This window comes from Somniosus microcephalus, chromosome 17 (genome assembly GCF_052327205.1).
Source record: "Somniosus microcephalus isolate GS21.2 chromosome 17, FLI_Smic_1.0, whole genome shotgun sequence".
In the NCBI taxonomy this organism is placed as follows: Eukaryota; Metazoa; Chordata; class Chondrichthyes; order Squaliformes; family Somniosidae; genus Somniosus; species Somniosus microcephalus.
Genome location: NC_141003.1, coordinates 62,279,848 through 62,307,590, shown reverse-complemented (window position 1 = coordinate 62,307,590; position 27,743 = coordinate 62,279,848). Strand labels below are relative to the sequence as shown.

General features: G+C 45.8%; 1 protein-coding gene across 1 annotated transcript; it reads left to right on the top strand.

The window, feature by feature from the left end:
• Nucleotides 1-407: 407 nt before the first annotated feature.
• On the top strand, nt 408-17,924 carry LOC147105782 (lectin-like). The gene is made up of 6 exons (XM_086010893.1): nt 408-584; nt 671-753; nt 1,736-1,911; nt 15,430-15,570; nt 15,656-15,764; nt 16,941-17,924. The coding sequence occupies exons 2-6, from the start codon at nt 699-701 to the stop codon at nt 17,018-17,020; spliced, it is 561 nt and encodes a 186-aa protein (XP_085867019.1). The 5' UTR covers nt 408-584; nt 671-698; the 3' UTR covers nt 17,021-17,924.
• Nucleotides 17,925-27,743: the final 9,819 nt, after the last annotated feature.

Below are 27,743 nucleotides of genomic sequence, written 5' to 3'. Positions count from 1 at the left end.
GATTGTTCTATATAAATATTCTCAAGTTTTTGTGAGTATTATCACTTTATTTTGGGATCTTCACCTCAATATAATGGTCACCAAATCCTTAATGTTCTCATTGATAATATTCATGAAATCTTAATATCATAAATGCATTCCCTTACAGGCTGATCACTGGGCCAGGAAGCGTGACTGCAGTTTCCATTTCTCAGTGAGCAGTTACAGTGCCACCTTGTGCAATCTCATGTGTAGCTCACAAAACATTCCAGTGGTTTCCAGCCCCGCCTGTTCTGAGCTGCCAGTCACTGATTGGTCAGCAGTAATTTTGACATCATTAATGGTCCAGCCAATTGGATCTGATTACAATGGTTCCAAAGGTCTCCACAATCTGCTATATATACACATGTAGTAGCACTTAAAACCTCATCACATCAGAGAACTTGGAGAGAGAGAGAGAGAGAGAGAGAGAGAGAGAGAGAGAGAGAGAGAGAGAGAGAGAGAGAGAGAGAGAGAGAGAGAGAGAGAGAGAGAGAGAGAGGGAGGATAGGTAAAAAAGGAAAAAGTAAAAAAGGGAACAGGTGAAAATGTAAAAAGGAAAAGGTGTAAGTGTAAAGGGGTGAAGGACAAGAAAACCCTCCCTTTACTTGAAACCTTGACACTAATGTTGAATCATTTTGTTGTGTTTCAGGTTCGAGGAAAGGAACTTCACTGCAGACATGATGCTGGTGACAGTTTTGCTGCTGAGTACATTGCTCGTCAGTGATGTGGCAGGTAGGGTCAATTGATTCTAATAGCTTTAGATATAAATGACTGCTAACAATAAATAAATAAATACATGTTAGAAATGGCAGCACAGGCAGTGTATCAGGACTGTAGAATATGGGAATTTGTGGACTGTAAGACAGTCCCAGATAACTACACCTGTAGGAAATGTCTCTTGCTTGAGACACTCAGGCTCAGTGTCATTGATTTGGAAGGGCAGTTTGTATCTCCTGCACATGTATGGGAAGGTGCTGTGGGAAAGGCAGCACGTGCTGAGGGTGATGAAAGAGTGGACCAATGTGCCGTGAGGATACAGTCCTTTTGGAATGCTGAAAGAGAAAGGGCAGGAAAGATGTGTGTCAGTGAGTTCATAATAGATATTGGTTGACAGCCTATCCCCAGAAATGGAGATGGAGAAGCCGAGGAAGGGAAGAGTCGTCGATGGACCACGTGAAGACAAAGGAGGTGTGGAAAATTGAAGCAAAGTTGATGAAAATTTCCAGTTTGAGTCATAAATATGAGATAGTCACCAATAAATCTAATAAGGATTTCAGGAGAACTTTCGTACCGAGAGAGTGGTGAGAATCTGGAACTTGCTACAATATGGAGTAGTTGAGGCGAACAGCATAGATGCATTAAGGGGAAGCTAGATAAGCACATGAGGGGGAAAAGGAATAGAATTATATGCTGATAGGGTTAGAGGAAGTAAATAGAGAAGGAGGAGGCTCCTGTGGCATTGACTAGTTGGGCCAAATGGCCTGATTCTGTGCTGTAACTTCTATATAATTCTATGTAAACAAACATGGTGTGTGAGGACAGGTTTGTGCAGGAAGGTGAAAATCCGTGCCCCCTGTGCAAGTCCCGCCCCCGTTCATGCCCCACCCAGCATGTACCCATCAATTTCTAGCCTCACTAATCAGAAACTTTGAAGATTTGGTGTTGGCTGTTGTGATTATTGCAGCTTGTTTAGTCTAATTCCCTTTAACTGCAGGTGATGATACTTTGAGTAGAACATTGGAGAATGGGCAATCGGAGACAGAGATGGATAAGGATCAGGACCTTGAAAAACGTGGCGTCCTTGGGAGCGGATATTGTTTCGACGGCAGGTTTTATTTTGGTTATTGTTACCGATTTGTCCCTCAGACAAAGTCTTGGATAGAAGCTGAGGTAAGTCCCTGGAGTCTCCATTTTAAGTTATTGGGCAGGATTTTCATTGGGCCGTGGAGGCGGGATTGGAGGCGTGTGGGGGGTTAAAATCCCGAAATCGCTGGGCACGAACCCATCCTGCCCCCAACCCGCCTCCATGCCAGTTTCAAAGGAGGCGGGTACTCGACCCGCACTGGGACCTGCCTCCCCGAGACGGGAAGGGGATTAGTGCCAATTAACTGCCTGTTAACAGGCAGTTAAACAGGCAGTTTTTAGCCTAATCCCTATTTTCATTCTTGAAGTGTGGGATTCCCGACCGCTCCAAACCACGCCAAGTTAGCAAGGCGGGCCGTCGGGCTGAAGGGCATGGAGGGGTCGAGATGTCCGGTGTTCAGGTGAGTGATGGGTGCATGAGTGCAGAGGTAAGTGTGTTTGGTGTGTTTAAAGAAGTGTTACTTTCCTTTACAGCCTTCCTTCCTTCCTTCCTTCCTTCAGGTCTTGGGAGTCCCTCATCTCACCGGCACAAAGCAGAATGGCCGCGATCTTTCAAAAATTGCAGCATTCAGCTTTCTGTTCCGGAGAGATCTCTAAATCATCCTGAGAGAAAGGAGTTAACTTGGAGTACAGATTGTCAGTGTTTGACAGCTTCAAACAGCTGTCAAACGCTGATATTTCATCTGTCAAAAGGTCTTGACGTCACCTGTTGCCGGGTGGCCCTTAATTGGCCTGCAGGGCGGGCTCAACAAGGTCAATCAAGTCAAAATCGCGTGGGTTGGCTGCAACTCGATGGAGGCGGGACTACAACCCCAAAAGTTGTAGTCCCGCCTCCTCAATGAAAATCCAGCCCATTGGCTTTGTTCCTCCGTGTTTCTGAAAAGGAAAATAGTGTGATAAACCTGTAATCGTTCAGCTAAGGTTTCAGACATTTTCAAAAGCCGACAAGATGCATCCAATGTTTGTTAGTTTTACACTGAATGGTCTTCCCAGGTCACTTTCATTGAATTGGTCTGTGATGTCTTCCCCAGGCCAATCGATTTGCTCCCTTCCTATAGGGCAATGTTTGTCTATTTGTATTTAAATTCCCCCATGTGATATTAGCAAGATAAATTGTATACTTGGGGCCAATTTATTTTGAGCCCTTTTAAGCTGTTTAGGACTTCCATAATATTTATTCTACTTGAATTACTGCTTTCAGGAGAGCTTGTTACCCACACACTCCCTTTTAAATATTTGAAGGAAGTAATGATCTCTATATTACTAAAACCATGTATATAGCTTGCATTTCCTTGTCCATACTTTTTACATCAACATTTATAATGTGAAAACTGTTTAAAATATAGGTAAATAAAAATGAAGGCCACTCATTTAGTTTTCAAAGAATAATGGACAAATTCCAGAATGCTATTAAATAAAAATGGAACGTGTAAAACAACCAAATTTTTACCCCCTAGTCTCCTCAATCTCTCCTCCATAGGACAATCCCCCCATTGCAGGAATCCATTGTTGTGCTCCCTCTAAGGCAAGTCTACCCTACCTTGGGTAAGGAGACCAAAACTGTACACAGTACTCCAGGCGTGGTCTCACCAAGGCCCTATATAATTACAGTAAGAATTCTTTCCTCTTGCACTCCAATCCTTTTGAAATAAAGGCTAACATTCCATTTCCTAATTGCTTTCTGTAACTGCATGTTAACCTTCAGTGATTCGTGTACAAGGAAAGCCAGGTCCTTCTGAATACCAACATTTCCCAATCTCTCACCATTTAATAAATATTCTGCTTTTCCTATCAAAGTGGATAACTTCACATCATACTCAATCTGCCATGTCCTTGCCCACACACTTAACCTGTCTTTATCCCTTTGCCGCCTCTTGCATCCTCCTCACAACTTACTTTCCCACTTAGCTTTGTATTGTCAATAAACTTGGATACATGGCACTCAGTCCCCTCATCTAAGTCATTGATATAGATTGTAAGTAGCTGAGGCCCAAGCACTGATCCTTGGGGTACCCCTCTAGTTACAGCCTGCCAACTGAAAAATGACCCATTTATTCCTACTCTCTGTTTTCTGTCTGTTGACCAATCCTCAATCCTTGCTAGAATATTACCTCCAATCCCATGAGAACTAATTTTGTGTAATAACCTCTTGTGTGGCACCTTATCGAATACTTTCTGAAAATCCAAATACATTACATCCACTGGTTTCCCCCTTATCTAGCCTGCTAGTTACAACCTCAAAACTCAATTAGATTTGTCAAACAACTTTCCTTTCAGAAATCCATCTTGACTGCCCAATCATATTTTGATTTTCTAAGTGCCCTGTTACCACGTCCCTAATAATAGATTCTAGCATTTTCCCGACTACTGATGTCAGGCTAACTGGCCTATATTTCCCTGTTTTCTCCCACCCTCCTTTCTTGAATAACGGGGTTATATTAGCTACCTTCCAATCCACAGGGACCATTCTAGAATTCTGGAAGATCAAAACCAATGCATGCACCATCTCTGTAGCTACCTCTTTTAAAACCCTAGGATGTCAGCCATCAGGTCTATGGGATTTGTTGGGTTTTAGTCCCATTAATTTCTGCAGTACTATTTCTACACTAATACTAATCTCTTTCAGTTCTTCATTCTCACTAGACCCTTGGTTCCCCACTATTTCCAACATGTTTTTTGTGTCTTCGTGAAGACAAATACAAAGCATTTAGAGGAGGTTAGAGAGATAGGGGAGGGGAGGGGCAAGGCCATGGATGGATTTGAAAACGAGGATGAGAATTTTAATATCGAGGCATTACTGGACCGGTAGCCAATGTAGCTCAGCGCACACAGGGGTGATATGTGGAACATAGGAACATGAGTAGGCCTTTCATACCTTCGCGCCTGTTCGCTATTCAAATAGATCATGGCTGATCTTTATCTTAACTCATCTACCTGCCTTGGTTCCATAACCCTTAATACCCTTGCATAATTTTCCATTGACTCCAGCCTCAACAGCTTTTTGGGAGAGAGTGCCAGATTTCCACTCCTCTTTGTGAACAAGTGCTTCCTAACTTCACCCCTGAATGGCCTAGCTCTAATTTTAAGGTTATCTCTATCTACCCGAGCAATTCCTTTAATCATCTTAAGCACCTCAATTAGACCACACCATAATCTTCTATACTCAGGAAATACAAGCCTAGTCGGAACAACCTGTCCTCATAATTTAAACCTTTTAGCCTCGGTATCATTCTGGTGAATCTGCGCTTTTAGCCTTTAATTTATTTAATTATTTTTTGTACCTATCCACTAGCTTGCAGTGATTTATGTATTTGGACTCCAAAATCTCTCTGCTGCTCCTCCATAATTCCTAGCTGCTCACCATTTAGATAATATTCTGATCTATCTTTCTTCGGACAAAGTGGATGACCTCACACTTCTCCACATTGAATTCCATCTGCCACAGTTTTGCCCACTCACCTAATCTAACAACATCCCTTTGCAACTTTGTACTTTTATCTGCACTATTTATTGTGCCACCTTACTTAGTGTCATCAGCAAACTTAGCTCTATGGCTCTCTATTCGTTCATCTAATTCTTTTATGAATATAGTACCTTCACCACAATGAGTGCAGCGGTTCAAGAATGCGGCTCACCACCACCTTCCACAGGCCAATTAGAGATAGGCAATAAACGCTGGCCTTGCCAGCGATGCCCAACTCCCATGAACAAATAAAAAAGGAAAGTGAAAAGCTGAGTCCCCAGTACAGATCCCTGGGGGGCACAACTGGTCACATCCTGCCAATTTGAGTACATACCCATTATCCCTAATCTGTGTCCTATCTCAAACAATTCCCTATTCAAGCCACTAGGTTGACTCCAATTCCATGTGCTCTAAATTTTGTTAGCAGTAGCTTACGTGGAACTTTATTGAATGCCTTCTGGATGTCCATATAAATAACATCCAGTGACACTTCCTTATCTGCCACGTTACCTACTGCCTCAAACAATTCAACTAACTTTGTTCGACATGATCTGCCCATCGTGCCTGTGCCGGCCAAGGAAGAGCTATCCAGACTAATCCCACTTTCCAGCTCTTGTTCCGTAGCCGTGTAGGTTACGGCACTTCTAGTGCATATCCAAGTACTTTTTAAATGTGATGAGGGTTTCTGCCTCTACCACCCTTTCAGGCAGTGAGTTCCAGAGGCCCACCATCCTCTGGGTGAAAAAGTTCTCAACTCCCCTCTAATCCTTCTACCAATTACTTTAAATCTATGCCCCCTGGTTATTGACCTCTCTGCTCAGGGAGATATCTTCTTCCTATCTAGGCCCCTCATAATTTTATTCGCCTCAATTAAGTCTCCCCTCAGCCTGCTCTGTTCCAAAGAGAACAACCCCAGTCTTTCCTCATAGCTGAAATTCTCCCATCCTGGCAATATCTTCGTAAATCTCCTCTGTACCCTCTCTCGTGTAATCACATCTTTCCTGTAATGTGGTGACCAGAATTGTAAGCAGTACTCTAGCTGTGGCCTAACTACTGTTTTATACAGTTCAAGTATAACCTCCCTGCCCTTCTTTTCTATGCCTTGGCTAATAAAGGAAAGTATCCCGTATGTCTTTTTAACCACCTTATCTACCTGTCCTGCTACCTTCAGGGGTCTGTGGACATGCACTCCAAGGTCCCTCTGTTCCTCTACACTTCTCAGTGCCCTACCATGTATTGTGTATTCCCTTGCTCTCTTAGCCCTCCCCAAATGTATTACCTCACACTTCTCTGGATTGAATTCCATTTGCCACTTTTCTGCCCACCTGACCAGTCCATTGATATCTTCCTGCGGTCTACAGCTTTCTTCCTCACTATCAACCACACGGCCAATTTTTGAATCATACAATCATAGAATCATAGAATAGTTACAGCACAGAAGGAGGCCATTTGGCCCATCAAGCCTGTACTGGCTCTCTGCAAGAACACTTCAGCTAGTCCCACTCACCCGTCCTTAACCCGTAGCCATGCATTTCATTCCAGATCCTAACCACTTGTCGCGTTTGGTTCTTCTGCCAATCACCTTAAATCTGTGTCTTCTGGTTCTCGGCCTTTCTGCCAATGGGAACCGTTTCTCTCTTCGATAACATGGGCTTTTACTTTTCTGACCATACTGCCATCTGGGACCTTGTCAAAAGCCTTGCTAAAATCCATGTAGACTACATCAAATGTGCCAACCTCATCGACCCTCCTTGTTACATCCTCAATAAATTCAATCAATCTATTCAGACATGACATTCCCTTAACAAATCCATGCTGACTGTCCTTGATTACTCCATGCCTTCTGCTTCTCTTAACAGCCTGGGATACATTTCATCTGGGCCTGGCAATTTATCTACATTCAAAGATGCCAAACCCCTTAATATTTCCTTTCACTATGTTTATCTCCTCTAATTTTTCACAATCCTCCACCTTAACTACAATGTCTGCATTTCTACAATGATGATTAATACTGTCCCTCAGAATTTTTTCTAATAATTTGCATACTACTGAGGTTAGACTGACTGGCCTGTAATTACTAGGTCTATCCCTGCCTCCCTTTTTAATCAACAACAACTTGTATTTATATAATGCCTTTACCGTAGTAAAACATCCCAAGGCACTACAGTGTTCTAAAATACAATTTGACACTCAGCTACATCAGGAGAAATGAGGGCATATGACCAAAAGCTTGGTCAAAGAGGCAAGCTTTAAGGAGCTTCTTAAAGGAGGAAAGGGAGGTGGAGAGGTTTAGGGAGGGAATTCCAGAGCTTGGGGCCTTGGCAGCTGAAGACACAACCACCAAAGGTTGAGCGATTTAATTCAGGGATGCTCAAGAGACCAGAATTTGAGGAGCGCAGATATCTCTTGGGGGTTGTGGGGCTGGAGGAGATTAGAGATGGGGAGGAGCGCAAAGCCATGGAGGGATTTAAAAATGATGGGAATTTTTAATTTGAGGCATGCCTAATTGGGAACAAAAGTAGGTCAGCAAGCACAGGGGTGATGTGTGAACGGGACTTGGTGCGAGTTCAGACACCGGAAGCAGTGTTTTGGATGACCTTAAGTTTATAACGTTAGCAGTCCTCCAGTCCTCCGGCACCTTGACTGTAGCCAGAGAGGTTTGGAAAATGATGGTCAGAGCCTCCGCTATGTCTTCCACTGCTTCACTTAACAGCTTGGGATACATTTCATCCAGGCCTGGCAATTTATCTACATTCAAAGATGCCAAACCCCTTAATATTTCCTTTCACTATGTTTATCTCATCTAATTTTTCACAATCCTCCACCTTAACTACAATGTCTGCATCGTCCCCTTCTTTTGTGAAGATAGAAGCAAAGTATCCTTTAAAAACCATACCCACGTGTTCTGCCTCCATACACAGGTTACCTTTTTGGTCTCTAATAGGCCCTACTCTTTCCTTAGTGATGCTCTTGCTCTTTATGCATTTATAAAATCTCTTTGGGTTTTCCTTGAATTTACTTGCCAATATTTTTTCATGCCCTCTCTCTTTGCTTTCCTAATTTACTTTTTAATTTCACCCTTGCATTTTCTATACTCTTCTAGGCTTTCTGCAGTATTTGGTTCTCAGTATCTGGCATAAGCTTCCCTGCTTTTGTCTAATCCTACTGTGTATGCCCCTTGACATCTGGGGCTCTAGATTTGGGAGACCCACCCTTTATCTTTGTGGGAACATATTTGCTCTGAACCCTAACTATCTCCTCTGTGAATACCTCCCACTGCTCTGACACTGATTTACTATCAAGTAGCTGTTTCCAGTCCACTTTTGCTAAATCACATCTCAGCTTGGTAAAGTTGGCCCTTCCCCAATCGAGAACTTTAACTCCTGATTTATCTTTGTTCCTTTTCCATAACTACGCTAAATCTAACTGAATTATGATCACTACCACTAAAATTCTCTCCCACTGATGCCCCTTCCACCTGCCCAGCTTCATTCCCTAAAACTAAGACCAGAACCACCACCTCTCTTGTTGGGCTTGCTACGTACTGGCGCAAAAAATGTTCTCCTGAATGCATTTTAGGAATTCTGCACCCTCTAACTTTTACACTGATTCTATCCCAGTTAATATTCTGGCAGTTAAAATCCCCCACTATTACTGCCCTATTGTTTTTGCACTTCTCAGAAATTTGCCTACATATTTCCTCTTCTGTCTCCCTTTGGCTATTTGGGGGTCTACAGTATACTCCCAGCAGTGTGATTGTCCTTTTTGTTCTTCAGTTCAACCCATATGGCCTCATTTGATGATCCTTCTAAGATACTGTCCCTCCTCACAGCTGTATTTGTTTCTTTAACCAATATTGCACCCAGTCTCTGCCTCCACCCCCTGAAAATCCCCCGTGTCCTTTTATATCCCCCTTTCTAACTTGTCGGGGAAAACCCTGTAACCAGGAATGTTGAGCTGCCATTCCGGCCCTTTTAGCCATGTTTCAGTAATAGCTATATCATACTTCCACACGTCTGTCTGTGCTTTATTCACTAGACTCCTTACATTGAGCACTGCCAAGCCCCTTTGTTGCCTATTTTCTAACTTTTGTTCCCTCTGCCTTCCAAACCCACTTACTGATTTACTGCCTTCCACTTCCAGTTTTGCTTCTCTCCCTTCTGAATCTGCACTCTGGTTCCCACCCCCCTGCCAAGCTAGCTTAAACCCTCACCAACACTTCTAGCAAACCTCCCCACAAGGATATTGGTCCCGGCCCTGTTGAGGTGCAACCCGGCATGTACCCAGGTCCCATCTCCCCCAGAACTGGTCCTAATGCCTCAGAAATCTAAAGCCCGCCCTCCTGCACCATTTCTCCAACCAAGCACTCATCTGCTCTATCCTCCAATTTCTGTACTCACTGGCGCGTGACACCAGGAGTAATCCGGAGATTATTACCTTGAGGTCCTGCTTAATAATCTCTTTCCCAGGTCCCTAAAATCTGCCTGCAAGACTTCATCTCTCTTTCTACCTATGTCATTGGTACCAATATGGACTACAACCTCTGGCTGTTCACCCTCCTCCCTCAGAATGTCCTGCAGCTGCTCAGTGACATCCTTGAACAAGGAGGCAACATACCATCCTGGAGTCATGTCTGTGGTGCAGAAACACCTATCTGTTCCCCTAACTAATGAATCCCCCCATCACTATTGCTTTTCTGATCATCCTGCTCCACCCACCCCCCGCCGTACAGCTGAGCCACCTATGGTGCTCTGGCTGTATTCCCCAGAGGAACCATCACTCTCTCTCCAGTATTCACCAGTCAGAGAGCGAGATGCACTCAGGGGAATCCTGCACTACCTGCCTGGTCCTCCTAGTCTGTCTGCTCATCACCCATTAACTCTCTGCCTGTTAACTTTTAAGCTGCAGGGTGACCACCTCCTGAAACGTGCTATTCATGAAGCTCTCAATCTCGTGGATGCACTGCAGTGACGCCAGCCGCTGCTCAAGCTCTGAAACCCGGAGCTCGAGCTCCTCCAGCTGACGACACTTCCTGCACATGTGGTTGTCCAGGACATGAGAAGCATCCTGGACTTCCCACATGGCACAGGATGGCCAGATAAATCTGTCAGTGTGGGTGGGTCACTTTGCAGTGATGTGGGCTGCAACATCTGTATTGACAGCAGCTGTATGGATAAATGTTGGGAGAAGAGTGGAAACAACACCCGATAGCCCACAGAACATTCAACCACGAGCCCAGTTCAGTGTCGGCTGATGTACAGAAGCTGCTGAAACTTCAACCTGGTGGTTTGAAGTCATTGAACCCCCAGGAGATTGTTCCCCAGTAAGAATATAAGAACATAAATAGATGCAGGAGTAGGCCAATCAGCCCTTCGAGCCTGCTCCACCATTCAATGAGATCATGGCTGATCTTCTGCCTCAATTCCATTCACCGGCCCTACCGACATATCCCTTGATGCCCTTACTAGTCAGAAATCTATCGACTTCTGTTTTGAATATACCCAATGACTGAGCCTCCACATCCCTCTGGGGTAGAGAATTCCAAAGATTCACCACACTCTGAAGAAATTTCTTCTCATCTCAGTCCTGAATGGCCTACCCTTTATCCTGAGGCTTTGGCCCCTGCTTCTAGACTCCACAGCCAAGGGAAACATTCTCCCAGCATCCACCATATCAAGCCCTGAAATAATTTTGTATGCTTCAATGAGATCCCCTCTCATTCTTCTGTATTCAAGAAAATACAGGCCTAGTTTACTCAATTTCTTCTCATACGATAGTCCCGCCATCCCAGAAATCAATCTCATGAACCTTCGTTGCACTCCCTCTATGGCAAGTATATCCTTCCTTAGGAAACGAGACCAAAATTGTACTCGGTACTCCAGGTGTGGTCTCACCAAGGCCCTATATAATTGAAATAAGACTTCTTCACTCCTGTACTCAAATCCTCCTGTAATGAAGGCCAGCATACCATTTGCTTTCCTAATGAAACATAGAAACATAGAAGATAGGAGCAGGAGTAGGCCATTCGGCCCCTCGAGCCTGCTCCGCCATTCAATGCGATCATGGCTGATCATCCAAATTCAGTACCCGGTCCCTGCATTCTCCCCATACCCCTTGATCCCTTTAGCCTTAAGAAATATATCCAACTCCTTCTTGAATATATTCAATGAATTGGCCTCTACTGCTTTCTGTGGTAGAGAATTCCACAGGTTCACCACTCTCTGGGTGAAGAAATTCCTCATTTCTACCCTAAATGGCCTACCCCTTATCCTTAGACTGTGACTCCTGGTTCTGGACTCCCCGACCATCGGGAAAATTCTTCCTGCATCTAGTCTGTCCAGTACTGTCAGAATTTTATAAGTTTCAATGGGATCCCCTCTCATTCTTCTAAACTCCAGCGCGTACAAGCCTAATCGACCCAATCTCTCCTCATACGTCATTCCTGCCATCCCAGGTATCAGCCTGGTGAATCTTCGCTGAACTCCTTCCATGGCAAGAACATCCTTCCTCAGATAAGGCGACCAAAACTGCACACAATACTCAAGGTGTGGTCTCACCAAGGCCCTATACAACAGGAGCAAGACATCCTTGTTCCTGTACTCAAACCCCCTCGCTACGAAGGTCAACATACCATTTGCCTTCTTAACCGCCTGCTGCACCTGCATGCTTACCTTCAGCAACTGGTGCACAAGGATACCCAGGTCTCGTTGCACTTCCCCTTCTCCCAATCTATTGCCATTCAGATAATAATCTGCCTTCCTGTTTTTGCCACCAAAGTGGATAACCTCACATTTACCCACGTTATATTGCATCTGCCATGTTTCTGCCCAATCAACCAACATGTCCAAATCATCCTGGAGTTTCTCGGCATCCTCCTCACAGCACACACGCCCACCCAGCTTTGTGTCGTCTGCAAATTTGGAGATATTACATCTAGTTCCCTTGTCTAGATCATTAATATATATTGTGACTTGCTGGGGTCCAAGGACCGATCCCTGCGGTACCCCATTAGTCACTGCCTGCCACTCGGAAAAAGACCCGTTTATTCCAACTCTTTGCTTTCTGTCTGCCAACCAGTTCTCTATCCAAGTCAATACCTTGCCCCCAATCCCATGTGCCTTAACTTTACACACTTATCTCTTATGCGGGACCTTATTGAAAGCCTTCTGAAAGTCCAAATACACCACATCCACTGGTTCTCCCTTATCTATTTTACCAGTTACATCCTCAAAAAATTCCAGTAGATTAGTCAAGCACGATTTACCTTTTGTAAACCTATGTTGATTTTGTCCGATCATGTCACTGTTTTCCAAGTGCTCTGCTATTACATCTTTTATAATGGACTCTAGCATTTTCCCCACTACGGATGTCAGGCTTACCGGTCTGTAATTCCCCGTTTTCTCTCTACCACCTTTTTTGAATAGTGGGGTAATATTAGCTACCCTCCAATCCATGGGTAATGTTCCAGATTCCATCAAATGGCTTGCTGCACCTGCACATTCACTTTCATTGACTCATGTACAATGACACCCAGGTCCCTTTGAGCATCTGCATTCCCCAATCTTTCACCATTTAGGAAATACTCTGCCTTTCTGTTTTTTCTAGCAAAGTGGATAACTTCACATTTATCCACATTATATTCCATCTGCCATGTTCTCGCCCACTCACTGAGCCTGTCAAGATCCCTTTGAAGCCGCTTCACATCCTCTTCGCAATTGACACTGCCACTAGCTTTGTGTAATCAGCAAATTTGGAAATGTTACATTTAGTCCCCTCATCCAAATCATTGATATAGATTGTGAATAGCTGGGGCCCAAGCATCAATCCTTGCGGTACCCCACTAGTCACAGCCTGACATCCTGAAAAAGATCCGTTTATCCCTACTTTGTTTTCTGTCTGTTAACCAATTCTCAATCCATGCTAGTATATTACACCCAATTCCATGTGCCCTAATTTTGTTCACCAACCTCTTGTGTGGGACCTTATCGAAGGCCTTCTGAAAATCCAAATACACCACATCTACCGGTTCCCCTTTGTCTACTCCACTAGTTACATCCTCAAAGAACTCCAATAGGTTTGTCAAACAGGATTTCCCTTTCATAAGTCTATGTTGACTCTGCCCAATCTTACTATTAGTTTCTAAGTGCCCAGTTATTGCATCCTTTCTATTAGATTCCAGCATTTTCCCAACTACTGATGTGAGGCTAACAGGTCTATAGTTCCGTTTTCTCTCTCTCCCTCCTTTCTTAAAGGGTTACATTTGCTCTCCGCCAATCTGCAGGAACCATTCCAGAACCAATAGAATTTTGGAAGATGACAACCAATGCGTCCACTATCCCAATGGCCACTTCTTTCAAAACCCTAGGATTTAGGTCATCCAGTCCTTGGGATTTATTGACTTTTAGTCCCATTAATTTTGCTAGTACTGTTTTTTTTACTAGTAGTAATTTCTTTTAGTTCCTCATTCTCACCACACCCTTGATTTTCTTGTATTTCTGGGAGGGTTTTTGTGTCTTCCTCCATGAAGACAGTAACAAAGTATTTATTTAATTTCTCAACCATTTCCTCATTCCCCATTACAAATTCTCCCATCTCTGACTGTAAAGGACCTACATTTACCTTTGCCAGTCTTTTCCTTTTCACATACCTATAGAAGCTTTTACAATCCGTTTTTATATTTTTCTCTAGTTTGTGCTCATATTTCATTTTCCCTTTCTTTATCAATTTCTTGGTCGCCCTTTGCTGATTTCTAAAAAGATCCCAATCCTCAGGCTGACTGCTTTTTCTGGCAACTTTATAAGCTTCCTTCTTTGACTTAATACTAGCTTTAATGTCTTTTGTTAGCCATGGTTTTGTCACTTTTCCTATTGGGTTTTTATGTCTGTTGTTGCAAATTATGCATTATTTCCTTGAATGTTAGCCATTGTATGTCCACCTTCATAACTTTTAGTGTAGTCTCCCAATCTACCATGGCCAACTTGTCTCTCATACCCTTGTAGTTTCCTCTGTTTAGATGGAAGACCTTAGTTTCAGATTAGACTACATCACTCTCAAACATAATATAAAATTCAATCATATGGTCACTTGTCCCTAAAGGCCCCTTTACCACAAGATTATTGATTAGCCCTTTCTCATTACACAGTGCCAGATCCAGAATAACCTGTTCCCTGGTTGGTTCCTCCACATACTGATCCAGGAAACCACCTCGCATGCATTCCAAGAATTCGTCCTCCACACCATTAGTGTTAATTTGATTTGCCCATTCAATATGTAGATTAAAGTCCCCCATGATTACCGTATTGCCCTTCTTACATGCACTTCTAATCTCTTGATTGATATTGTGCCCTACATACCATTACTGTTTGGTGGCCTACACACAACTCCCACCAATGTTTTCTGCTTTTTTCTTTTTCTTAGCTCCACCCAAACTGATTCCAGTTCTACATCACGATCTGCCAAGCCAAGATCTTTTATCTCTACTGTACCGATCTCATCCCTTATTAACAGCGCTACGCCACCTCCTTTTCCTTTTTGTCTGTCCTTCCTAAATGTAGAGTACCCTGGAACATTCAGTTCCCAGCTTTGGTTACCCTGCAATGGCAATTACATCATACCCATTTACTTCTATTAGTGCCATTAATTCATCCACCTTGTTGCGAATGCTACGTGCATTTAGATAAAGTGCCTTCAACTTTGCCTGTTTAATATTTTTCTGCACTTTCACCACCTTTACTGTTGACCTTTGTTTCTGCTCCCTACTAGTTATGCTGACTACTTTTCCAACTTGCACTTTGAGCTTTATTTCTCTCTGTTCTGGGCCCACACTTAGGTTCCCAGCCCCCTGACAAACTAGAAACCTGTGCCAGCATCCCACTTTTCACTTACTCCACAGTGAAGTTTGGAGTCAGTCCATATCGAGACCTCATGGACATATAACAGCAGGTTGTATGTTTTATTGTTCACCTTTAACAAAAGAACAGAATGTTTCAACATTAAACATATTACATGGAGCGACAGAACTGAATAAAGTCAATGTAAAAAGGTGAAAAACAACAAATGGTCTGTTTTATTTTTATTTAAAGCTGCACTGCCAAAAACTGGCTCCAGGCGGCCATCTTGCCTCCATACACTCGCAAGAACAGAACGAGTTCCTTGCACGGATGGTTCATGCAAAAGACGCGTCAGATCCTCTTACTTGGCTTGGTTTGAATGACATCTACAAGGTAACGTTGTCTGAGAGGCTATATCACAAATTGTTTATTGTAACAGAAATATACATGTTTAAATTATGACTTTATATTTCCACAGAAGGGGACTTTCCTTTGGACTGATGGATCAGCAACAGATTTTACAATCTGGTGTATGGGTCAACCCGATAATTATAATGGAAATGAGGACTGTGTGCATTTTATTTTCGGTAAGTTGATGCTACAAAATGTGACGGCGTGTTTTTGGAAATTAATTCCAGACAAATGAATAAATTGACTGAGATTAATGAGATTCTAACTGGACTCAGTGTGGTTGAGTTTTAGACTTTGGTAGGGTTCTACTTCCTGCCCCTTTTTGCAGCAATTTGCAGCCACCTTCCAGGTAAAGCTGTTTAATAGAGGAATGAACATGGGTCACACACTGTCGATAGAGGAACTTACACTGGGTGTAACACTGTAGATAGAGGAACGTACACTGGGTGTAACACTGCAGTTTCCCCCTCTGCTCAATTGACCATCTCTGGATTCTGTGGTGAGGAAGCTAAACTGAGACCTGCGTTATAGTTGGCCCACATTTAATGAGCTGATCCTGACATGTACCGGGCTGGAACTGTACTCCCATTGGGCAGGGCTCCACTCTGTGTTTACACAACATTCCCAGAAAATTATTCAACCTTCCTGTATCTGGCCCTCACTTTACTGATACAGCAAACACCCCACCCCCTTTCCATGGGGGGTTCAATTCCCAGATTTAAAATGATAGAATCTCTGTGTCCAGATTCTAACTCCAGAAATCACAGCCTTTGCTCCAATCGTGTGAAGTCTGTGCAGTGGGGAAGGTGACTGTTCAGCCCTGGTGGTGAGGCCTTGCTGTCCACCCCACACTGGGAAGCCCAGCCCAGGGTGAGCTCAGCATCTTCAGTCAGGAACTGTCCAAACCCCCCCCCCCCCCCTGAATATTGAGGTTTCCAGATTTCAGTGAGCACACACTGAGTGCACACTGCATCACAACAGGAAGTGCCTCACTTTATTTACAAGGTGAATTCATGGATCAAGAGGGGTAAAATTAAAGGATCACAGACACTGAGGGGGAGTTTTCCAGGGGGTCAGCGGGTGGGATTGGTGGCCAGTCGGGTGGGAAACAGACCTGCTTCCTTTTAATTTTCTGGGAAATTCGCTGGGCGGGGCATAACCAGCCCAATCAGAGGAAAGTCATGTCGGAGGCCGGGATGGAGCCAGCAGCGAGGCCGTGACCCACCACCGACCTGCCCAGGTAGGGGAAATCGCGGCCAGCCTCTCCCAAAAGAGAAAGTATGAAATAGTTAGACAAATATCTGCCTGATTCACTGATGGGTAAATGTTGGATTCAATTTTTCTAATTCTAGGTGCTGTTGGTAAATGGAATGATGTACCATGTGATGACCAATATTCTTTCATTTGCTCCTACAAACTGAGCTGCAGTTAGAAGAATCTGGCGATGCTCCACGGATCCTTTCCAAGAGTGGATTCAGTGCCTCAATTTGTTTGTAGCCGCAGTCACTGCCTGTGGTGACTGGACTGACTTAGTCTCTCAGCCAATAATAAATGTAATTGCATCTTGAGCTGTGTGTTTGATGCTGTGTGAGTCTAGTTTATAGCAGCCTTCCTGTCCCACTGTAGCTTCCGACCCACCTCTTCACTCAATACTGCATCGGGGAGAAGGCGGCACAGACTTTGTAAAATTAACTTTCAATATCTGTCTCTGCCCTAAGAAGACAAACTTTTTAAAGGGATGAGAGGAACTGAAAGAAATGAACTGGGAAATATTACTGAAAGGAAATTGGATCTGATTTAAACCTGCACTAATGTAGATTATTGAAGATAAATATAGATTCCCCAAAATAACTGTAAACTAGACAAAGTCCCAGAATGAATCAACGGGGCAATGAAAATGGGAATAGGAAATATCAACAAACCGTACAGGACTGCAGGGAAAAGGGAGCCCTGGGAGTAGAGGAATTTACTGAAACAGATTAAAAAGATATTAGAAGGGAAAAGAGATACAGCAAAAGATGTTAATACTTGCTGTAAGTGTCACCCTTGCTTCCTGTCACACTTCAATTTTCCTATTTATTACACTGAGCTGTTGATCAGTTTTCTGAGCTGACAACTAGGTGGCGCTGCAGTATTCATTATACTTATCGCTGATTGGCTGACTGGGTCACATGATCAACTCTGTAATGTATATACCTTTAAGGGGGGCACTATCTTTTACAGCTCATGTATACTGCAGTACTGGCAGTGACCACACCTGTATATAGCCCTGAGTAGTAATCTGTGCAGATCAGTTCCCATGTGAGCCACGTTGAGTAAACACCTGTTGTACCATTCTCCTGCAGTCTGTGTCTTATTATACACAGACACAACATTGGCGACAAGGCAAGTTCGAACCTACCTGCAACTCTGCATCACCTCCCGGGGATTCGTTCCTGGAGATCAGTGGATTGGAGGTCAAGGCCAGAGCCTCGGGCGTCAGCCACGGGCAACCGCCCAGTCATCCAGCAGAGACTCGAGAATTGCGGGGGAGGCTGTCGAGAGCCAGGCTTGACTTTCCAGTCGAGGCGGTCCAGCAAAACGGGCTGGCAACAGGTAGTGCGCAGACCCTTCCCGGACAGCGGCGGGCTAGAGCCCGACCGAGCGGCACAGCAAAGGGCCGAGCAGCGTCGACGAGAGAGAGACGGCAGAGCGCACAGGGCGCAGCCGGTGTTCAGGGGCCGAGCAGCGTCAAAGAGAGGGGGAGTGAGACGCGCAGAAACCCGTGAGGTGCTGCCATTGCCACGAGGACCGCCGAGAGCGGCATTGGCAGCAGCGCAGGAGAAGCGCAAGAAACCTACAGGGCGCCGCCATTGCCACGAGAACTGCCAGGAGCGGCGTTGGCAGCAGCGGGGGAGGAAGGAAAGCTTGGGAGACGCCATTTTAAACCACACCCAAAATGCTGAAGAGTGGCAGTATCACCGCATTTGACAATGAAGTCGAAGATTGGACTACATATGTCGAACGAATAGAGGTATACTGCAAGGCAAATGAGGTGTCGGATGACAAGAAAGCATCGGTATTGTTAAATTTAATGGGTGCAAAGACGTATGGGTTATTACGAAATCTAGTAACCCCAACGAAGCCAATGGAAAAGAGTTTTGAAGACATAGTAATGATACTACAGGAACATTTAAACCCCACACCGCTGCTGATAGCAGAAAGATTCAAGTTTCACAAACGGCACCAGCATAAGGATGAAAGCAATGCTGATTATTGAACAGAACTGCGCAAACTATCGAAACACTGCCAGTTTGGAGCGGGACTGGCAGATACCTTAAGGGACAAGTTTGTGTGTGGGCTTCAAAGTGAAGGAACCCAGAAACGGCTTTTATCTAAAAAGGACCTTGCGCTGGAAAAGGCTTTCAGCATTGTGGTATCATCTGAAGCAGCAGCACTGGGCGCTGCAGAGATACAACAGAGACCGCAAGAATATAGCACAAACAAAATGTCATATGGAACAGGGAAGTGCTATTGCTGCGGCAGAACAACACATGACCAGAATGATTGCTGGTTCAAAGACAAAGTGTGCAGACAGTGTGGAAAAGTAGGACACATAGCACGAGTCTGCAGGCCGGGAAAGAAAACCAGCAAGAACAAACCTACCAAAGAAAAGTACAAGAAGGTACATAAGATGACGGAGAATAGTTCAGACGAACAAAAGAGTGATAAAGACTCCGAAAGCAGGGAACTGAGTTGTCTGAAACTACATAATGTGATCACAATGGAGGATCACCGAACCATTTGGGTCACTCTCAAGATAGCAGGAGTCCAGGTAAAGATGGAATTGGACACAGGATCAGCCCTAACAGTCATAAACCGACGGGACTACGAGTGGCTATTCTCACACATACCCTTGAGAGACACAAAAATTATTTTGAAGATGTACACGGGACAAAAAGTCTACCCCAAAGGAAAAATAAGGGTGACCGTTATATATAACGGTAAGGAAACACCAAAACTAGACCTGTATGTATTGCAAGATGGAGGACCACCATTACTGGGACGTGAATGGATCCGGAAAATACAACTAGATTGGCATTCCATACAGGCACTGATTGTGGCTGACAAAGGATGACGACGTCACACCTGGGCGACTGTCAAAGATCCTAACTGACGCGAAAGAAGTGTTCCAGCAAGGACTCGGAACACTAAAAGGCATGACAGCGACGATTAAAATGGAAGAAAATGGAAGCCCAAAATTTTTTAAGGCCAGACCGGTACCTTATGCGATCCGCCCAGCCGTCGAAGCAGAGCTGGAGTCTGGAATGTTCACTTAACGTCCGTGTGTAATTGAGACACGGACTGCAGAAGTTGGTTATAACAGGTGTTTACTGAATGGAGACAAAACTGGAACTACCATACAAAGTTATTACACAGGCTTATATACAGGGGGGTCACTACTGGTACTGCAGTATACAGGGGCTGCAGAATATAGTTCCTTCTTCAAGGTACATACACTACAAGGTTCCGCAGGCTCGCCACTCTCTGGGCGAGGGGGTTCCTCCTCATCTCTGTCCTAGGTGGCTTGCCCCTTGTCCTTGGACTGTGGCCCCTGGTTCTGGACTTCCCGTGCATCGGGAGCGTCCTTCCTGCATCTGGTCTGTCTAGTCCTGTTTAGAGTTTTGTGGGTTTCGGTGAGATCCCCTCTCGTTCTTCTGGGCTCCGGCGGGTGTAGGCCTGGTCGGCCCAGTCTCTCTTCGTGCGTCGTTCCTGCCATCCCAGGTGTCGGTCTGGTGGGTCTTTGCTGCACTCCCTCCGTGGCGGGAACGTCCTTCCTCGGGTGGGGCGGCCGAGGCTGCACACGGTGCTCGGGGTGTGGTCTCGCCAAGGCCCTGTGCAGCTGCGGCGGGACGTCCTTGTTCCTGTGCTCGAACCCTCTCGCTGCGAGGGCCAGCATGCCATTTGGCTTCTTGGCTGCCTGCTGCACCTGCATGCTTGCCTTCAGCGGCTGGTGCACGGGGACGCCCGGGTCTCGTTGCGCTTCCCCTTCTCCCAATCTGTTGCCGTTTGGATGGTGGTCTGCCTTCCTGTTTTTGCCACCTGGGTGGATGGCCTCGCATTTATCCACGTTGAGCAGAAGCATGGCAGATGCTTTATAATCGCCCGGCCTGTCCAGGTCGTGCTGGGGTTTCTCTGCGTCCTCCCCGGAGCGCGCGCCCACCCGGCTTTGTCGTCTGCGGATTTGGAGATGTTGTGTCTGGTTCCCTCGTCTAGATCATTTGTGTATGTTGTGGGTGGGGGTGGGGGGTGGGGCCGTTTGTTCCGGCTCTTTGCTTCCTGTCGCCATGTGCTGGCCATCCCTTCACCATCAAATCATATACCCGAGACAGTGTCGGGTCATTTCGGGTCTCCTTATACTCGAATGAAATATTTCAACAGGATCCACTGCTGGTGCTCCCTCCGTAGTAGGCAGTGGCAGGTGTGATAGCCCATCAGCGTTTCCATGCTGTTTCGTGCCCTTATACTCGATTTCATATTGGTGCACCCCTAGAAAAAGGGACCATCTTTGTAGCCGTTGCGCAGTCATCACCGGAACGCCCTTCTTTGGATTAAAGATGGAGACAAGTGGTTGGTGATCAGTAAGCAAGGTCAACTTCTGCCCGTGCAGATAGTGATTGAACTTTTTCACTCCCCACACTAGGCTGAGGGCCTCCCTGTCAATCTGGGCGTAGTTACGCTCGGCTGAGGTTAGTGACCGAGACGCAAAGGCTACTGGCCTCTCCGAGCCGTCCGGGAATTTGTGCGACAGCACTGCTCCAATGCCATAGGGTGATGTATCACACGCCAACCGAATTGGTAGTGCTGGGTTGAAATGAGCCAACACCTCTTTTGATGTGATCAATGCTTTGCTCTTCTGGAAAGCTCGTTTACATTCGTCACTCCACTTCCATGGTACCCCCGTTTGCAGTAGGGTGTTCAGTGGGTGTAGTACGGTAGACAGATTCGGCAAGAACTTATGGTAGTAGTTGACCAACCCGAGGAACGACCTCAGTTGTGACACATTTTCCGGTGCTGGAGCCTTGACTACTGCCTCAATCTTTTCAGGGGACTTATGTAACCCCTCTTCATCAATAATGTGGCCACAATACGAGATCTGCTTCTGGAAAAACTCGCATTTGTGGCGATTAGCTCGGAGCCCATATTCCTTCAATCTAGTGAGCACCTGCTCCAGGTTGGCAAGGTGATCACTGTCATTTTCGCCCATGACCAGGATGTCGTCCAAATAACACTGGGTCCCTGGAATCCCTTGCAGGACTTGATCCATTGCCCTTTGCCAAATAGCCGGAGCTGATGCTACCCCGAACACCAGCCGGTTGTATTGGTAGAGACCTTTATGAGTGTTGATTGTGAGGTACTGTTTCGAGGCTTCTTCTACGTCCATTTGCAGGTACGCCTGGGCCAGATCAATCTTTGTGAAGCGTTTCCCTCCAGATAGCGAGGTGAAAATATCTTCAATCCGCGGAAGCGGATGTTGTACAGTGTGAAGGATTGGGTTTACTGTCACCTTAAAGTCCCCACGGATGCGAACCTTCTTTGGTTCCCCAGGCATATTAATCAACGACCTCTTCATTACAGGAACGATGGGTGTAGCCCACTCGCTCCAGTCCACTTTGGACAGTACTCCTGAACGTTCCAAACCTTCCAGCTCTGCTTCGACGGCTGGGTGGATCGCATAAGGTACCGGTCTGGCCTTAAAAACCTTTGGGCTTGCATTTTCCTCTATTTTGATCATTGCTGTTATGCCTTTTAGTGTTCCGAGTCCCTGCTGGAACACTTGTGCGTCAGTTAGCATTTTTGACAGTCGTCCAGGTGTGCCGTCGTCATCCTTTTTGGCATCTACAGTCAGTGCTTGTATGGAATGCCAATCTAGCTGTATCTTCTGGATCCATTCACATCCTAGTAGTGGTGGTCCTCCATCTGGCAATACATATAGGTCCATTTTTGGTGTTTCCTTGCCGTTATATATAACGTTCACCCTTATTTTTCCTTTTGGGGTAGACTTTTTGCCTCGTGTACGTCTTCAAGACAATCTTTGTATCTCAAGGGTATATGTGAGAATAGCCGCTTGTAGTCCCTTCGGTTTATGACTGTTAGGGCTGATCCAGTGTCCAATTCCATTTTCACTTGGACTCCTGCTATCTTGAGCGTGACCCAGATAGTTTGGTGATCCTCTGTTTTGATAACATTATGTAGTTTCAGACAACCCAGCTCCTTGCTTCCGGAGTCTGTATCACTCTTCTGTTTGTCTGAACTACTCTCCGTCACCTTATGTACAAGGTGCTGGTGAGACCACATCTGGAGTATTGTGTACAGTTTTGGTCGCCCCATCTGCGGAAGGATGTTCTTGCCATGGAAAGAGTGCAGCGGCGATTCACCAGGCTGATACCTGGAATGGCGGGAATGACCTACGAGGAGAGATTGAATAGTTTGGGCTTGTACTCACTGGAGTTTAGAAGATTGAGAGGGGATCTCATCGAAACATATAAAATTATGGCAGGCCTGGACAGGCTGAATTCAGAGAGAATGTTTCCAATGGCAGGGGAGCACAGAACCAGGGGCCACAGTCTAAAAATAGCGGGCAAATCATTTAAAACAGAGATGAGGAAGAATTTCTTCACTCAAAGAGTGGTGAGCCTGTGGAATTCCCTGCCACAGAGGGCTGTGAAGGCTAATTCAATAAATATTTTCAAGAGAGAATTGGATATATTTCTGAAGGCTAAGGGGATTAAGGGTTACGGAGAAAAGGCGGGGATGGGGTACTGAACTGGTAAGATCAGCTATGATCTCAGACGAAGATCAGCCATGATCTCATTGAATGGCGGAGCAGGCTCGAAGGGCCGAATGGCCTACTCCTGTTCCTATCTCTATGTTTCTATGTTTCTATGTACCTTCTTGTACTTCTCCTGTGGAGATTTCTTGCTGCTGGTTTTCTTTCCCGACCTGCAGACTCTTGCTATGTGTCCTACTTTTCCACACTGTCTGCACACTTTGTCCTTGAACCAGCATTCATTATGGTCATGTGTTGTTCTGCCGCAGCGATAGCACTTCACTGTTCCATATGACATTTCATTTGTGCCATATTCTTGCGGTCTCCGTTGTATCTCTGCAGCGCCCCGTGCTGCTGCTTCGTGTGATGCTGCAATGCTGAAAGCCTTGTCCAGCGTAAGATCCTTTTCTGATAGAAGCCATTTCTGGGTTCCTTCACTTTGAAGCCCACACACAAACTTGTCCCTTAAAGTATCTGCTAGTCCCGTTCCAAACTGGCAGTGTTTCGATAGCTTGCGCAGTTCCATTAAATACTCAGCATTACTTTCATCTTTATGCTGGTTCCTTTTGTGAAACTTAAATCTTTCTGCTATCAGCAGCGGTGTGGGGTTTAAGTGGTCCTGTAGGGTTGACACTATGTTTTCAAAATCCTTTTCTACTGGCTTCTCTAGGGCTACTAGGTTTCGTAGTAAGCCATACGTTTTTGCACCCATTGAATTCAACAATACCAGCGCTTTCTTGTCATCTGACACTCCATTCGCCTTGCAGTATACTTCTATGCCTTCGACATATGTCGTCCAATCTTCGACTTCATTCTTGAACGCTGTGATACTGCCGCTCTTCGGCATTTTTGGGTGTGGTTAGACTGGCTTAAAATGGCGTTTCCCGCGCTTTCCTTTCTTCCCCGCTGCGGCTTAATGGCGTCTCTCGCGCTTTCCTTTCTTCCCTGCTGCGGCTTAACATGGCGTCTCCCGCGCTGCTGCCAACGCCGCTCTCGGCGGTCCTCGTGGCAAATGGCGACGCCCTGTGGGTTTCGTGCACTGCTCCTGCGCTGCTGCTAATGCCACTCTCTGCAGTCCTCGTGGCAATGGCAGCACCTCGCGTTGTCCTGTGCGCCTCTCTTCCCCCGTTGACGCTTCTCGGCCCTTGAACACCGGCTGCGCTCAGCTCTCTCTCGTCTCTCTCCCCGTTGATGCCGCTCGGTCCTGAACACCAGCTGCGCCCTGTGCGCTCTGCCCTCTCTCTCTCTCTCTCCCCCGTCGACACTGCTCGGCCTTTTTCTGTGCCACTCGGTTGGCTCTAGCCGCCGCTGTCCGGGAAGGCTCTGCGCAGTACCTGTTGCCAGCCCGTTTCGTTGGACCACCGTGACTGGAAAGCCAAGCCTGGCTCTCGACAGCCTCCCCTGTGATGCTCAAATCTCCGCTGGATGAGTGGGCGGTTGCCCGTGGTCGACGCCCGTGCTTTTGGACTCGACCTCCTTCCACTGTTCTCCAGGAGCGAATCCCTGGGAGGTAATGCAGAGTTGCAGGTAGGTTCGAATCTGCGTCGTCGCCAATGTTATATCCGTGTACCTTAATGTTGTGTCCTTCAATAATCACACCACCGACTGCAGGGAACGATCAACAGGTGTTTACTGAATGAGGGTTCAAACTGCAACTGACTGTACAGGTCACTACTCAGGGTTTATATACAGGTGTGGTCACTGCCGGTACTACAGGATACAGGAGCTGTAAAAAGTAGTTCTCCCCCTTAAAGGTACATACATTACATGGACGTTGGGGAGAGCATCGTGAGACGCCATGCTGACCAGATCCTAGAGTCACAGGAACATGTCAACCCCATGCCTCGCCCATACGTACCTGGCGATGAACCCGACGTACAGGTCGCATCTACCCCAGAAACAGTAGCATCGGAAGCTGATGAACCAACCGACGACAGGGGGCCAGAATCGGCTCCGCACCAAGAGCAAGACACTCAGGAAAGGCGCTATCCAGAAAGGATCAGGAAGCCTCCCCAAAGACTGAATATATAAATAGACTATTTTCAGCTAATGTTGCATGTTAAATGTGTTAATTGTAATTAGTTTGATATTTAATTGTTAAATGAGTGTTATGGTACTGTTAATCTAAAAGGGGAGGAATTGTAATGTATATACCTTTTAAGGGGGGAACTATCTTTTACAACTCATGTATACTGCAGTACCGGCAGTGACCACACCTGTGTATATAGCCCTGAGTAGTAATCTGTACAGATCAGTTCCTGTGTGAGCCACATTGAGTAAACACCTGTTGTACCTGTTGTGTATGTACCTTTAACTGGTCTTAGACTGCAGTACCGGCAGTGACCACCCCTGTATAAAAGGCCCTAGCAGGCTTCTGTAGTTTCAGTTTCAAGCTGCCTCTTGTTCAGTCAAGTATCTGTTAAACTGTTCTCCCGAAGACAATGGCCCACAGTTTGTGTCGAGGATTTCCGGAGGTTCCTGAAGAATAATGGGGTGAAACATTACACATCTGCCCCATATCATCCAGCCACAAATGGATTGGCTGAGAGGTTTGTTCAAACCTTTAAAAATGCCATAAAGGCAATGTATAATGACGACATACCACTGCAACACAAGGTGGATAACTTCCTGTTTGCTTACCGGAATGCGACACATGCAGTAACCAACCAAACTCCAGCCGTACTGTTTTTCAACTGGAGACTAAGATGTCGCTTGGATTTGCTCAAACCAAACATAAGACGAGATGTTGAGGATAAGCAGTTCCAGCACATAAATGAGAAGCCAACCAGGAGCTTCAAGATAGGGCAACCAGTCTTGGCCCGCGACTACCGAACAGAAAAATGGCAGCCAGGCACGATATGCACACAGCAGGGACCACTAATGTACACAGTGGACGTTGGAGAGAGCATCGTGAGACGCCATGCTGACCAGATTCTAGAGTCACAGGAACAAGCCAAACCTGTACCACAAGCATGTGCACCTGGTAATGAGCCCAAAGTACAGATTGCGTCTACCTCAGAAGCAGGGGTATTGGAAGCTGACGAACCAACCAATGACAATGAGCCAGAATTGACTCCACCGCCAGAACAGGATACTCGAGAAAGGCGCTATCCAGTCCGGATCAGGAAGCCTCCTCAAAGACTGAACTTATAAATGACTATTTCAGTTGATGTATATATTACTGAGAAAATTGTAATTGTAATTAGTTGTTATTTAGTTGTTAAATTAATGTTATGTACTGTATCTAAAAGGGGAGGAATTGTTGCATATGTACCTTTAAGGAAATAACTGGTCTTAGACTGCAGTACCGGCAGTGACCACCCCTGTATAAAAGGCCCTAGCAGGCTCCTGTAGTTTCAGTTTCAAGCTGCCTCTTGTTCAGTAAAGTTCCTGTTAAACTGTTCTCCCGAAGTCCCTGTATTACTGAGGCGCGGACTTTACAGTACCGTTCTCCTGCAGTCTGTGTCTTATTATACACGGACACAACAAACTCCAGCCTTGTTGCTCCCAGTTCCCGGGAAGGACAACAGGCCTAACTCCACCAGCAGGTCTCACCGGCTACATTTTGCTCCTTTCCCATTTCCTCCTCCAATGTGCTCAGGTAGATCTACTCACTGGGTCTTGTATAAGGCCCAGGCCCAGCCTGCTGCACCGCCTGACCCTGACAGCGAATTAGACTCCCTGCCAACTTGCCCACAATCAGCCTCAGCCCATGTCCCGGTACTTACACTACCCAAGCTGGGATGCCGCTTGAGCGGGAACGGGAATGGTAAGAGGCTTTGGGTTTCTTAAGCGCTTTGAGCCCTTTCAAAAATATTAAAATGGAAAAGAGCTTCAGAACCTTCCTGCCCGTGGGAACAGGCTTTTGGTGTAGTGGGGTTGGGATTCCCCACAGGGTTTATCCATAATGGAAATCTCTGTATTGGTCACTGTTTCAATCATATTGGGTGTCAGTCATGATTCAGTGGTCACACTCTCACCTCTGAGTCAGAAGGTCATAGGTTCAAGTCCGACACCAGAGACTTGAGCACAAAATCCATGCTGACACATCAGTGCAGTACAGGGGGAATACTGCACTGTCAGAGGTGCCGTCATGTTCAAACCGAGGTCCTACCTGCCTGGTCAGGTGGGTGTAAAAGATCCTATGGGAGAACTCAAAGAAGAGCAGGGAGTTCTCCTGGCCAACATTTATCACTCAACTGTGCGCAGGACGCCATACCCAGCACACAGAGTCTACAGACCAAGTCAGCTTCTTGGGTCTATTTGCACAACAGTGCAGGAGGAGGCTGCGTTTCTCCGGCCAGGCTGTCTCAGACCTCTGCAGCTTCCTGCAACACAACCTGCT

Bases quoted from the DNA above. Each gene is read 5' to 3' on its own strand.
- LOC147105782 (XM_086010893.1), top strand. From the start codon at position 699: ATGATGCTGGTGACAGTTTTGCTGCTGAGTACATTGCTCGTCAGTGAT. The intron at 1,912-15,429 runs GTAAGTCCCTGG...TTTTATTTAAAG, and splicing joins AGTCTTGGATAGAAGCTGAG to CTGCACTGCCAAAAACTGGC. The intron at 15,765-16,940 runs GTAAGTTGATGC...TTCTAATTCTAG, and splicing joins CTGTGTGCATTTTATTTTCG to GTGCTGTTGGTAAATGGAAT.